Below are 14470 nucleotides of genomic sequence, written 5' to 3'. Positions count from 1 at the left end.
GACTCCCATAGACCGTTGTTAATTGTTTAAAACACGATCAGGATGTTTGGATGTTATTTGATAAAGGTGTCCCACTTTTCCCCACACTACTATACAGTGGTCGTCTTGGTTATTATTTAAAATACACTCAAATCTCATGTACATATTCGCTCCGATGACGTTGCAGGAAATCAATTCATAAAGCTGTGAACTACTTGATATGACACCAACATTGTCTGGGGTTGTACCGATAAGCCGTGAGACACTCATGCTTGTGTTTGCCTTTCTTGTGGTGGTGGTGGTGGTGGTTTCATTCTATACTTTATTGGTTTAAATAGTCCCCATTAAACGCGGTTTGTGGATGATCAATTTCTCATGTTTGTTCATAGTAGCTATTTACAGCTGCGGATTCTCATTAAATAACTTCGCACATGAAGTAAGAAAGACCCAATGATGGAAGGCTAAGCGGTGTATGCGTGCCCGTGCAAAGCTGGAGGTGTTTAAACTTCGTTCGACACAATGGGTTGACCGGCTTCCGTCGAGCGTTGTCTTTGTTGTGTTGACATTTCCTCTGCCCAAGGATTTCTTCCACGAAACACCATCTTTATAACCCCATCGCGAAACTAGCGACAACATTAGAGAAATAATAATAACTGTACACAAATGTAGCCAAAAGGTATCACTCACAAAGTTACATACGTGGTAACTCGTAAGCGGGCACGAGGTGTATGAAACAGAACACCCGTATTATAACAACTGTCGTTACCCAGCCCTGCGAGGATAAATAAGTTACATTCAAAACTTCAATAACAGAAAGAAACATTTGAATTGTTGTTTTTGGGAAATGCGTATTAACGTAATGTCGGCCATTATTTTTACTGCATGGTAATTCTCAACGTCATGTAGTTTTATTTGGCAACTATGTACGTCAGTAGAGGCTTGTTAGTTTAATAGCGTTGTATAGAAAGTAACAATGATACCTGTTTGTTGAGCCCAATGTATATTAGAGGATTATAAATGTTTGCTGTCTTCGCAAAAAATACTGGCACGGCACCAAGGCCGTAGTCGAGCTGCAAGAAACGTTAGTAAGTTTGTACATAGCGCGTATACGTTATTTATTAATAATTTTAAAATGGTCGGGGAGATGAATTAGTGTTCTAACGTTAATAATTACTCTCCATGCGAAGAAATTCACTCATTTTCGAATCCGATTTATTTTATCATGTATATAATATTTAAATAGAAAGTTCGTTACCAAATAAGGCGAGAAAATGAAATGAAAAGGTGTCCCATCTTCCCCCTACCTGCTTGTCTGGATTAATCGCGTTGTAGAGCGATAAAACCCCATATGGAGTCCAACATATAAGAAATGCAGATATCATGACAAGAACCATCTTTGTAACTTTATTATCCGCTTGCCGGTTGCTGCTTGCGCTGCTCTGCCTTGTGGCCTGGGTTTTGTAAAAGTTGTTTTAAAGTAAGAGCAATACCTGGTTGAGTCGTGATTCTATTTGTTCGCAAGTAGGCCAAATTGTCGTAAATATATGTATAGCTGGTCAAAGTAAGATGGTCCATGTTTTGTTTAATTCGTTCAGTTTGCTGTAAGAGACATAGAGACTTACTTGTTTGAGAAATAAAACGATCTTTCCGTAACAAATGATAATCACCAATAATGGAATGAAGAAACAGAACACGAAGTAAACGAAAATGAAGATACGTTCACTGGAATAGAAGAAGGAGATATGTCATCATTGAAACGGTTGTATAGTGGGTGGGGTAAGATGGGACATCTTTTCAGTCTATTTTTTCATCCCATAGTAGTAAACAAAGAACATTTAATGAGATATAAAACCGTATCCTCAAGACTCCCATAAATCGTTGTTAATTGTTTAAAACACGATCACGATATTTGGATATTATGTGCTAAAGGTGTCTTATCTTCCCCCATCCTTATATATTGTTAAAAGAAAAAAACAATTTATTGGTTTCAGTTGTTGTTAGTAAAATGTAATAACCTTTTATTTTTGCTGAACCAGTTTGGCGCACAGCTTGTCCCAAGTCCTTCAGGCACATAACCATCCAACCATATTAACCCCGGTGTGCTCCACAATACTGACCACGTCCAAGTGAAACCGATCCCTTTCAAATATATTTCGGTTAAAAATAGGATGGGGTTAGGATTCTGGAATCTGTTTTTATTCTATTTATCGTCACATATGTTGTGAACAAAGAATATTTACAGAATTAAATACTCATAGTCCCGCGACTCTAAAGGAACGTTGGTAGTTGCTTAAAACACGATTAGGAAATATGGGTTTTAGGTGCTAACGGTATCCCATCTTACCCCACAGTACTAATGCTTATAATGTGCCAATAAAACAGAAGTTTGAGTTCAATGGTTGGAATGCCTGGTTGTGACGTGCGTGCATTAAAACAATATTTGTTTGCGAAGTTTTAACTTTTATTTAAACTGGTAAATGACATTTGCTGTACACGCATTCTGCCGTATAAACATTATACTCTCTGCATTATACGTTACTATCATATTGGACGAGAAAAGAGAATGAAAACACCTGAATCTTTCTTTATATAAGTTGCTGCACATCAGCTAACTTCACCTACACAACGGTGGAACCTCTGGTTTACACACGTAGTGCAACGAATGTGTTAAATATGTAAAGCGCGTTTTTACCATTTTAAAACACGGTTTAAATCTGACATGGAGCTCCAGTTGAAATAAGAGGCTGTAGATCCTGTTTTAGGCGAAATGTACCTGACAGAATACAATTTGTTGGACTCAATTTTGTCAGCTGCTTATTTTGCAGCACTTGGCGTTTACATATATAGTTTGTGTAAAATTAATTGAAGAATCACATTCGACCATGAAGATATCTTTAACTACCATGATTACCCGCTAACCTATTTTCGCGTTTACACCTGTTTATCATCGATTTATCGACAACAATATACGCTTAGACATCTGGAAATTACCGGGCGTTGGTAAAAAAAGCTGCAATTGACATCATCAGAATGACATTTTATGTCAACATTTTAAAGACTAACCGTCATTTTGTGTATTTAGTAGGGCGGGGGAAAATGGAACACATTTTTATTCTATTTTTTCTTTCCATTTGGAAGTAAACAAAGAACATTCGAAGAATTAATAAACCGTATCCTCACGACTCCTATAGAACGTTGGTTAATATTTAAAACAAGAACACGATATTTAAATATTATGTGATAAACGTGTTCCATCTTACCCCACTCTACTATGTATACACACACACCTATATATATATGTGTGTTCATAGATGCCTTCTTTAAAGCTACAGCATATTAATACAAAATTGATTTTGTAATCACTTGTGATCGCTATTGTGACTATTTAATCAATTAAATGGCAATATTGAATCGATTTATGGTTAAAGTCCAATGAAGAGGTGGAATGAACATTTGATTCATATTTTATTTATGATACGGGAGCTTACTTTCATTCGTTAATACGAAATACGTGTAAATATGGGAAGGACTCGTGTTTTATGTATAGAACGTTACAGTGGGCACATGAAGCATGACATTGCGTGTTTTGTCATCGGTTTATTAATGGGCGATACGCGTATCATATTCAAATTAATTTAATGTAAAAGTAAATCACCTATTTCCCGCATATAGTTTGTTTAATAACCCAGACAGTTACGTAGTATTTGTATGCGAACAAATAACATTTAGTTCTGTGGGGTAAGATGGGATACCGTTGGCATCTAATATCCCATATTTCCCGTTCGTATTTTTAACAATTAACAATGATATTATAGAGTCGTGAGGATACGGTTATAAATTTCTGTGAATATTTTTTGTTTATTACCAAATGTGGCGATTAAATAGAATGAAAACATGTCCCATCTTTCCCACCCCAGAATTTAGTATACAGTATCGTTGTTTCACTTACCCAGCGCAGCGTGAGTGTTCGTTAGGGTGAAGGGCCCATATGGCTTGCATACAACAAAGTAACGTTCAAACGCCATGACAGATATTGACATAAGCCCGCAAACACCTTTGTAATATCAAAACTTCTTATAAAGATATTTAACTAGTGGCAGGATATTAATTTAAATAATTTGATTTGACGGATTTTTAATTTAATTTTACAAAAACTAGCTGTAACCTATTTAATGCTAGTAATTCACCTGCTACTGAGACGATATATCCTTCAAGGATACAAACCGTTTTCCCGAAGTAAAAATAACCAGCGCTGTTGGAAATCATGCCGATGAAACCGCCGACCAAACCGCTTAAAAAGTCGGCGATTGATAAGTTGATTATGATGTAGTTTAAAGGTTGACGAAGTTTCTGCTCGAAAATAAACGTTTCGTTACTATTTGTGTTTAAGTTTGTTTTGAAGTCAAAACAAATTACGTTTGTAAAGTTGGTGGGGTAAGATGGGATATGCTTCCATTCACTTTTATCGTCCCATTTGTTGTGAAATATTTTACAGAATATGTAACTACAGCCTTACGGTTCTAAAAAACGTTGTTAATTGTTTAAAACACGATCAGGAAATATGGGAATTAGTTTCTAATAGTATCCCATCTTACCCCACCCTACTATATACAGAATATATACCTTGTTTTTCATCGTAGCAATTATCACGAACCCGTTGAGTGAAACTGCCAGCAGAAATATAAACGTCATATAGACAGCAAGTATCGTGTAGATGTGACGTTCAGCAATCAAAATGTGCTTGGGAACCCAACCCATTTCGTTTCGTATGTAAGGGTTCTTTTCATAACATTCAGTAGTTGTTTCAGCAGTGGTCATGTTATATAGCTGTCTTATAGGAATCAAATCAGTAATATCAGCTACAAAACTTGGATACTCGTTCGGACTATCCCGACTTATATACAAGGACAACTTTGGAAATAATTGATTTTCTTACTGCCAATAAACCAACCCGCATTATCAACGCTGAAGTACAGGTTTCGAATCAGCCTGTCCGTTCTGTCAAGCTTACTCATCAATAGAAAACATTGCCAAAAATGCTTTTAGTTTTTTTTTGATAAACGAGAACCTGTTTTTACCTCATTTCTCTCAATTTAAAATCTCGTTTCAAAAGCAAAAATTATTTATTTCCTTTGCGTGCGGTGTATTTATAAATCAAACTTATTGATCACATTTTCAATATTTCTCTCTGTAAAGTCATCCTATACAATGTCAGTTAAATCGTATGGTTGTAATTTTTCTTTTGAAATCCGTTGATTCACCACCAACCGTATTCCCGGTACCATTCATTATTCGACTGTATATTGTACATATAAGGCGGATCCGGCTACAATATCTATTTCATCAGTTAAACCCCCAGTGTATATCCTAGACTACTTTGATATAAGAGCCGATAAACTATTTTCAAAACCAAACTTAAACCGAAACTAATTTAAGTGATAACTTCATCACTTATATTCGACTTTACTTGCTCTGATAAATCGCCACATCTGGAACGTTCCCTTCAATAATTTATGAAGCAGCTAATGACAAAATGTGTGGCCAATGCTTCCACCTATGACCTTATATAACTTTGTTAATATCTTGGGGAATCTGGAATAAAATGAACTGACAAGTTCACAACCCATAACAAATTTATCTAATGCAATTTTCCGCCGCCTGCCTGAGCTTTTCCAGCGGTTCTATTTTCAATTTTCAATTCGTTGCCTTGTTGTTGTTTTTACAAGTAAAATATCTTCTCAAAAAAGAAACGCGGAAATCGCAAATAAAACAATTTTATTTTAACGCATTTACATTTCAACGCCTTCTCATTTCGCCCCTGAAACACGGGGATATAAAACAGACCGCGCGTATTTATGACTGTCGTTGCCCTTTTTGCGGACGAGAATAACAAATTTCATTAAATTAACACGCATATATTCTCACCGGAGTTGCCAATAGTAAAACTCCACACAAGTGAAAAGGTTTAACTGAAATAGTTTGGACACGTGCACATATTTTTGTTCACGCGATTTTTTAAAAAGCTGTTTCGTTTTTGTTGTTGCAGGAAACACGCAAGGTGTCGCACAATCATATAATACCAGTTGCGCCCGATGTTGTTGTTAAATAACACGACTGTTTGACATTCAATCTGTATATATTAAGTTAAATTTTGAATAAACTTTAAAAAATTTGTTTAAACTCATCAGTAAATCGCGAGTGATTAACGTTTACGTTAAAAACAATTATTCGCGACGTGTTTGCTTGTATCCCCATACTGGCGATACAACCATATGATAGTAGATTGCCATGATCATGTGTGCTTACAAGACTTCGAACTTTGATGTGCGTGGCAGGTAGCGCGTAACTTGCAATTCATCAATACATGTTTGCTGGTTCGATAGTTTTAGTTTAACTTTGTCTTGCAAAGGTGTTTGCTCACAAACCGTAAGTCGTTATAACACGGGCGTTCTGCTTCATACACCTCGTACCCGCTTACGAGTTACTGCGTATGTAACTTGTGTATAATTATTGCATTGCCTTGTTCGTTTTTTACTGTGTCATTTAAACATTCCAAAAGAGCGTTTATTACAAGTTGTAGTTAGATATTCGATGAGAGAATATGGGCCAAATGCATAGGCGCGCTAACCACTCTACCACGGCTAATTATTGTAGTAGTAAACGAGAAAGCCAAAGTTACGAAATTTGTTAATTTGAAAGTACAATAGTAAAGAATATTCCTCTTCTAGTTCTCTTATTTACGCATTTATATTTGGTTATAGAGCTGTAATAACATTAGCTGCCAGCGTTTAGCAATATATTTGAACTAAATGTCTCAAGTTAAGGAATCATGGGACAACCTTTACGGTTACTTGCTCAATAAAGACCAGCCCGGTTCAATTATCGATAAATACGACAGATATGCGGTTCATTATGATAAAGATCTTGGGAACCTTGGGTATGGATTGCCTGCTGAGGTTGCGGGGATTGTGGCGAATAACGTTAAAGGGATGAATGACCTCAAGATTTTGGACGTTGGTGTTGGAACAGGACTCTTGGGTGCGAACCTCAAAAAGCTTGGCGTGGATTGTGTTATAGATGGTATTGATGGGAGCCAAGGAATGCTGGATGTGGCTGCTAAACTCGGTGAAGTTTACGCCACTCTTAAACGTCACATGCTCACTATTGATAATCCTTTACCTTTCCCCGATGTATATTATAATGTTTCGATGTCGTCCGGATGTTTCAGCCCTCAACATATTGAAAGCGAGATGGTGGAAGATATGATACGGGTTGTTAAAAAGGGGGGTTTGGTCATCGTGACGTCACGTGATGACGTAGAGTTCGCAGCATACAGAGACGAAATGGAAGGAAGGCTGAAGAAGTTGGTCGAAGATGACGTGGTCAAAATGATCGAAACTGCAAAGCCGGATTTTTTCGCCTTTAATTATTATAGAGATGATCCAAGCACTCCAAGTAGTGGCAAGTGTTGGGTAATGAAGAAATTATAAACTTTGTATTGTTGTCAACTGTATATGGTGTGTGGTTCTATTGAATAAACTGTGTACAATATTGTAAAGACGGTATTTGTAAGCCAATAAGCGGTGACGAAAAATTTAATAAATTATCAATTTAACTGAATGTCTTTTTTTCGCGCACGCGAGTATGAAGCAAGTTACGTTCATTCACTGAACATCAGCAGTGAGAATAAAGTGTTTGTTGAATGAACAAACAACGAGCTATAGTTTGCCGAAGCTCACTCGTCTGCGCTGAACAAACGAAAAGCTTAGTTTTGAAGAAAATGGATTAAACAGTAAATATAATGCTTATGTTTTTTGTCTATAACTTGTCCCTCTTTTTTCAGTGTTTTGTCGTTTTTTGGAGTTTGTGATTTTCTTCTTTTCGTTGTTTTAATATAAACCTTTACCATCGTTTTCGAATAGGTAAAAAAACTTGTTTATGTTCAAAATATTGGTTGTAGGCGTGACTTATATATCTGTATATCACTAACGTTGAATTTCTCGCAATGCTGCTTTTGACACTAGGAGCCGATTAATCTGAACATGCCAACAAAACAGCTGTTTATAAATTCACCGGTAGATATAAATACACGGTGAAGACAAAGCGGATATGAAGTATGGGGGAAATTAATTGCCCTGAGTAAATTCATTATGAAACAATTTACATGAACAGTAAATATCCGCACCGTGTTTATAATTTGTTTTGCTCGGTAAGTTTAAAACATGAAAATAATACAAAGATATTTAAAGCTGATTATATAGAAGTCTATGAATAGAAAAAGTGAAAATTGTTATAAATTGATAAAAAGGTTTAGTTTCAAAGCAAATGTGATTTCCAACGAAATAAACAAATAAAAACAATAAAAAAACACACAGAATATATGGTTGTTACTATCCACTTTAACGGGTAACCACTCGCCCCAGATTTCGGGGAGCATATTGAAAAGTGTTCCGAATCAGGGGAATACCCTTCACCGTACCAGAAATCGCTTAAACTTTCAACAACAGAAGGGGGAGGGCTCGTTTTTAACTTTTCACAAACCCCACAAAAACTTTGTTCTCCAGTCTTTCTACTTTCAGCCAAACCTTTTATGTCGTCATAGGACCTTCCAGTGGGGATTTCCCGAGACCAATCCCCCGAATTTCTCCACTGTAGGAATTCCCCGTAAAGTTTGTCGTCATTGTCTAGCTTTATAAGGTAGCTCGCTAGCGCCTCTACCGATTTAAAATCATCGACATGTATGAATGAATTGGGGGGCGAAACAAGCTCATAATCGCTCCGTGTTGGTCCCATAACCACCGGTACTGTCCCGCTGAAGAATCCATTCATCCAATATTTTTCAGTAATGTAATCTTTACAACGAGAATTCTCAAACGCGAAGTAAAATTTGTATCTGCATTGAAATTCATAAATACGTGAATATATAGTAGGGTGGGGGAGATGGGACACCTTTCAACTCTATTTTCCGTCCCATTTGGAAGTAAACAAAGAACATTCGAAAAATTATTAAACCATATTCTCACGACTTTTATATACCGTTGTTAATTGTTTAAAACACGATCAGGATATTTGGATATTATGCGCTGAATATTATTTGGATAATATGTGCCCTCACTCTACTATATGTAACTTGTTTATCCTCGCATGGCGGTCAACACCCACAAATGTGCATTGTCACTTATGAATAATAATAATATTACTGACTTGGAAATAACTTCAAACTGACAGGGTTGCGTGCATAATCTTTTCGTCCCACATTTTCCAAATATATCAATATCTATAAATTGTTTCAACTGTTCGATAAGATCCCTTCGATCGGATGCGGCGCAGTTAGACACAGCCCAGACACCAAACAAACTTTTGGCTTTGACCATCTCTTCAACACTTCTAATAAAAAAAGGGGGTGGGGTAAGATGGGATAATGTGGGGTAAGATGGAATATGATGGGGTAAGTTGGAATATAGTGGAGTAAGATGGGATATAGTGGGGTAAGATGGGATATAGTGGGGTAAGATGGGATGTGGTAGGGGTAAGATGGGATGTGATGGAGGTAAGATGGGATGTGGTAGGGGGTAAGATGGGATAGAGTGGGGTAAGACGGGATATGGTGGGGTGGGTTTTCACTTTCCTTTATCGTACCATTTGGTAGTAAATGAAGAATATTTACCCAATTTAATAACCGTATCCTCACAGCTCTAAAACAGCGTTGTTAATCGTTTTAAACACGATCAGGAAATATGCGATATTACGTGCTAACGGTATCCCATTACCTCACGTCAGGGCAATAACACTGTAATTAATTATTACAACTAATTAAACTATTAATTAACTAATTAATTAATTAATTAATCTAACATACTTATTAGTAACTGGTATTGGAACTGAGTAGGACATTAAAACATCGCTGTCAACTCTGTAAGTCATCGTCCAATTAAAAACACGATTGAAATTTACTAAACTTTTATCAAAGACGTATCTCGTGTTCCATGGTGGTTCTGCACACATCCAAACCCATCTAAAAATACATGTTTATACTTTTTAACTTTTTTATATTTTTAATTTTTTTTTTCGATTTAAAAAAATATATTTACAATTTTTTTTGTCTCACTTTTTCGACATAACAAAAGCCGAGTTATTCTTACTTTTGGTTGCCCGTTCTAGCAGGCATGCCCAGCATCGAATCTCGTAGTGCTGCGCAGTGGAATATCACCGCATCTGCCTCCAACACCATTTGTTTATCATGGGTGACATGACATCCATTACACTGGATGTCCATTATATTACCGAACGCAGGAACATACACAACAATAAGTTTCTCGCCCTGTCTATAAGAAGAAAAAAGGTTTAAATAGACGTTTAATAATTATATGTTAACGTGGGGTAAGATGGGATACCGCTAGCACATAAATCCCATATTTCCATACGTGTTTTGAGCAATTAACAACTCGTTTTTAGAGTCGTGAAGATACGGTTTTATAATTCTGTAAATATTCTTTGTTTACTATCGAATGAGACGAGAAAGAGAATGATAACAAGTCCTATCTTACCCTAACTATATTGTCCCACCTTACCCCACCCTGTCATAACATTATATTCACCTGACTATGCTTCTGTTGAAAGGTGTTATCGGTTCGCTTTGTAACCCATGCACCCAAGACTCGCTGATTAACACTGATTCAAAAATAAACTTATCCAGGAAAATGACAACGATGGAGTAAACCACAACAGTCAATATAAGGTAAACTTGCTTCCGTGAGATTCTCATTTTGTATCTGCTGGTGAGGTGTATATATGGTAGGGTGGGAGGAGTCGGGACAATTTTAGCACCTAATATCTAAATACCCTGATCGTGTTTTAAACAATTAACAACGGTTTTCAGGATTCGTGAAGATAAGTTTTTATAATTCTTTAAAAGTTTTCTGTTTACTTCCGAATGGGACGAGAAAATGAAATTAAAAGGTGTCCCATCTTCCCCTGCCCTAATATATATAAATTCGTGGTCTAGCTTTGCTTGCGAAACCCAGTTAATACGAGACTTGGATAATATGTAACAGCAAAAAGGTTAAACACAGCATTTTGTCTGAACTCAAATCGCTACCCGGTCGCTAACAGTATGGCTGTCATTGCAACTTACTATTTCACAGACCTTTATAACTTTTCCACTGCTTTTGTAGCGATTGAGTGTGTTTCGAGCACAGATATATATTAAAGCTTTTTTTAAAAATAAGTTTAACTTAATGCATAAAGATCGAATATTAAACAGTCGTGTTGCGTAACTATTACATCTGGCGTAACTGTGTTTTGTGTTTTTGCGCACATGTTTCCTGCTATAAAAGCCCTCCTATTTTCTGTGTTTAGAGGGCAGTAGGAGCTCTCTTACACTCTTGCTGTCCTCACGTTTGTCCCTAGCCTGATGCCGCTCGTTTGTTCGTCTAATAAACTGAGTTGTCGACCTCGCGTTATGGAGTCTTTACGTTGACTACTAGAATGTAACATAACGATAATTTCCGCGTTTTAACATCACAAATAATATCGTCGTATGCCATGCTCAAACACACACTTCCCTGCTATTAAGCCAAGTATTATGAAGCGAACAAACAGATAAAACAATATACCGGTATATAAAAGCTTCTCTCGTTCCATGCCATTACACCTTTGTTAAAGCACAAGGCTAATATAAAGTTTATTGAACAAACTAACTTTACGTGCTGTTCGTTTGTACTTTAGTTTAGCTTTCTGTTACAGACAAAACTGCGACCAGTGTATACAGTATTTAACAAACTTATTATATAGCTATCTATACTTCGGGTTCATATAAATTTTATTATTATACCGGCATAACAAACGACGGAAGCTTAAAATTGCCATGAGAGGCTTTGCGCATGGCTGGAAAATGTTAAACAATCTGTACGAATTGTACCAGCAGTGTATTAATATATACATAAGCGCCCTATTTCGCTGAAATGCATTCACGGCTCATAGATTCTGACTGAGGTTCTAACTGGATGTTATAACCAGCGAACCCATGGCGAAACAAATACATTACAATAATAACTGCATGCGGTGTCATGTAATAACTATATGGGCCAAAGTAAATACGAAGAAGCGACGCGTACTATAACTGTCTGGAATCGTAAAGTGAAATATCAATTTTGTTTAGGTAAACCTTAAATTTCTAATTTCGTTGCAGTTTTTTGTTGTTTTGCTGTTAATTCCCCTTCTCTTCGTTGTTTTAATTAACCTGATCTCTTAATCTTTGATATTGTATTGAAGAGTTAAACAGAAAATCCTGCTATTGCATGCACTGTAGCATCTTACACAAGTGATGAAATATACATGAAACGATTGCGTCCAACTGTTTCTTTCCCATTGCATTTGTAACAGTGATAGTCCGCGCTTTACCATCTAATGTATATTTCATTAACGTACCGTGGGTGCTATCGAAGGCATTTCCTGTCTCATAGTTGCAAATACTTATACCATAGCCTCCTTGATTTATATATAGTAGGGTTGGGAAAGATGGGACACCTTTAGATTCTATTTTCTCATCGCACTTGGTAGTAAATAAAAAAAAATCCAAAGAATTATAAAACTATATCCTCACGACTCCCATAGACCGTTGTTAATTGTTTAAAACACGATTAGAATATTTGGATATCATGTGCCAAAGGTGTCCCATCTTCCCCATCTCACCATGTATACTATATAACCAATACGACACAACACTATCTATACTTGTTCTGCTTGATTTACACAAGATGACCTATTTTTATTGTGTGAAACCGAAAGCATAGCATCGCTACAGTTTTTCAAATGTGTTGTGTATGTTATAGAGAGTGAAGTTAATGCCTTTATGAGAAATCGTAGTTTAAGTTATGTTTTTTACTTGTACAAATTAACGAATTTTATATACGTACGTATGGTACTGCTGACTTCGTTACATCGGGGCTGTTTAAGTGTGTATGTAACTTTATGGGCTGTAGAGTATTTTTACCTTTTCCTTCGTCTTTGCTTTTCTTTGAAAGTTGTCACATATACCAGTCAAATAGGAGATATGAAATAATACGCGCGCTATAAGAACTACATTTCTAGTTCCACCGTGGTTAGCGCGGCTGCCTCTAAAGTAGAAGATTTCTAAACCAAGAAATTGTGTGCTACAAAAGTGGCCACAACTGCTATAACACCATTAGTAGTGTCTTGGATTTTCGTGTCTTCGGATTAGTTGTATTTTTGTTCACTAAATCCTCGAATGTACGTTAGTTTGATTTCAATTGTGTTTCTTGTTCACTATTTGCAGTACACTATTTATACAAAGTTTGTTTTACATACATGGTACCTCGTTAAATTCACCAGCGACGATTAAGTCACGAGACTAGAGCGTTGAGACAAGTTCGGTCAGCAATTCCAAAATGTCAGCCCTCATTTTGCATGTTGCCTCAATCAGGTTCGCTTTCGTTTTGAAATGTTTTGTAGCTTTGTTATTGAAAACTTTATTTCATCCAACACGTGGGGTGTGAGCTAATTTCTGCTTGGTCACCAAGTCCTGGCTTATCGCTGTGACATAGAAGCGTCCACACTCCACACTCTCATGAGAAACCGTAATTTTTGCCAGTTATATTACGTGCTCACTCATTAGAGCTGTGCTCTATTGTTCAGAAGAAAAAACAATGTTATTTTAAGTTGTCTATGGTATTACGTAGCGCTATATTTATAATCAATTCCCTTTTAAATTTTTTAAACTTTATTTTGACTTTGGTACCGCTGGGGTCCAAAGCCATAGAAATGTTTCTACGACTCTGCTGGGGTCTAGAAGAACCGTGGTAACCAATAGTAACCGCGACCAGTAGCCGAGAATATCATTTCATTCCAGAATACGCTAGTAGAAGGAAGCGGTAGAGACAGTAAAACATGTAAGGCGAGGCATAATTTATATAAATATATGGTGCTAGTGAGGAATCCTCCCCCCCTTGCCTATAGAAAAAACGAGAGACTAAAAAAGGAAAAAAGAAAATCATTGGACCGTAACGGTATTTCCCCATAAAAATCATATATTAGTAAATATATCATATATTATTAAATATCCCGGGTTATGGTACACCTGGAGCAGCAATCTTGGTGTCGTTGGAAAGAAGAAGCGACACTTCAATTACGTATCAAAAAATATATTAAATAATCAAAGTACTTTTAGTTGGGTGGGCCGTCAAAGTTTATCAAAGTTTGACACGCAATAAAATAAAAAAATCGCCAATAAAAATTAACAAAACTTTAACACACGTTGATGTATAGCAACATGCAGAACATATTAAAAAATTGGGGTAATACCGCCTCTAGTTTTTGATTTATTAATACTTTCGCAACACCCACTTTTAGCGTATTATTCATAGACCGATTCCATCGTCGCTGCACCTAGTGAAGTCGACTCCCCCCCTCGAATAAAAGAAACTACTTCTCTTTGAAATTTAATATCTCAAGTTATAGTAAGGCTAAAATA

General features: G+C 36.5%; 3 protein-coding genes across 3 annotated transcripts; 1 reads left to right on the top strand and 2 right to left on the bottom strand.

The window, feature by feature from the left end:
* Positions 1–58: 58 nt before the first annotated feature.
* LOC100187396 (pinopsin-like) lies at positions 59–5771 on the bottom strand. Its single transcript, XM_002119927.3, has 8 exons — positions 4603–5771; positions 4167–4329; positions 3929–4033; positions 1995–2118; positions 1602–1701; positions 1284–1430; positions 960–1049; positions 59–602 (listed from the first exon to the last, which is right to left on the bottom strand). Exons 1-8 carry the CDS (start codon positions 4795–4797, stop codon positions 480–482), a joined length of 1047 nt encoding a protein of 348 aa, XP_002119963.1. The 5' UTR covers positions 4798–5771; the 3' UTR covers positions 59–479.
* Positions 5772–6788: 1017 nt separating this feature from the next.
* On the top strand, positions 6789–7469 carry LOC101242674 (methyltransferase-like protein 27). The gene has a single exon (XM_004227183.1). It carries the CDS (start codon positions 6789–6791, stop codon positions 7467–7469), a length of 681 nt encoding a protein of 226 aa, XP_004227231.1.
* Positions 7470–8105: 636 nt separating this feature from the next.
* LOC100179504 (alpha-(1,3)-fucosyltransferase 7-like) lies at positions 8106–10831 on the bottom strand. The gene is made up of 6 exons (XM_018815955.2): positions 10578–10831; positions 10122–10304; positions 9839–9994; positions 9184–9366; positions 8371–8872; positions 8106–8114 (listed from the first exon to the last, which is right to left on the bottom strand). The coding sequence occupies exons 1-6, from the start codon at positions 10742–10744 to the stop codon at positions 8106–8108; spliced, it is 1200 nt and encodes a 399-aa protein (XP_018671500.2). The 5' UTR covers positions 10745–10831.
* Positions 10832–14470: the final 3639 nt, after the last annotated feature.

Source organism: Ciona intestinalis, unplaced genomic scaffold (genome assembly GCF_000224145.3).
Source record: "Ciona intestinalis unplaced genomic scaffold, KH HT000120.2, whole genome shotgun sequence".
Lineage (NCBI taxonomy): Eukaryota > Metazoa > Chordata > Ascidiacea > Phlebobranchia > Cionidae > Ciona > Ciona intestinalis.
The sequence above is the reverse complement of the archived record's forward strand: the minus strand, read 5'-3'. Positions and strand labels throughout refer to the sequence as shown.

What these genes read in the sequence shown, in the direction of transcription:
- LOC100187396 (XM_002119927.3), bottom strand. Translation starts at nt 4,797, where the DNA reads ATGACCACTGCTGAAACAACTACTGAATGTTATGAAAAGAACCCTTAC. An exon ending in TCGTTTTATTTCTCAAACAA is followed by an intron (nt 1,431 to 1,601) that starts GTAAGTCTCTAT and finishes TACAAAACCCAG; the next exon opens with GCCACAAGGCAGAGCAGCGC. An exon ending in ACATTGGGCTCAACAAACAG is followed by an intron (nt 603 to 959) that starts GTATCATTGTTA and finishes TGTTGTCGCTAG; the next exon opens with TTTCGCGATGGGGTTATAAA.
- LOC101242674 (XM_004227183.1), top strand. Translation starts at nt 6,789, where the DNA reads ATGTCTCAAGTTAAGGAATCATGGGACAACCTTTACGGTTACTTGCTC.
- LOC100179504 (XM_018815955.2), bottom strand. Translation starts at nt 10,744, where the DNA reads ATGAGAATCTCACGGAAGCAAGTTTACCTTATATTGACTGTTGTGGTT. An exon ending in TTCAACAGAAGCATAGTCAG is followed by an intron (nt 10,305 to 10,577) that starts GTGAATATAATG and finishes TTCTTCTTATAG; the next exon opens with ACAGGGCGAGAAACTTATTG. An exon ending in CAGTTTGAAGTTATTTCCAA is followed by an intron (nt 8,873 to 9,183) that starts GTCAGTAATATT and finishes ATTTCAATGCAG; the next exon opens with ATACAAATTTTACTTCGCGT.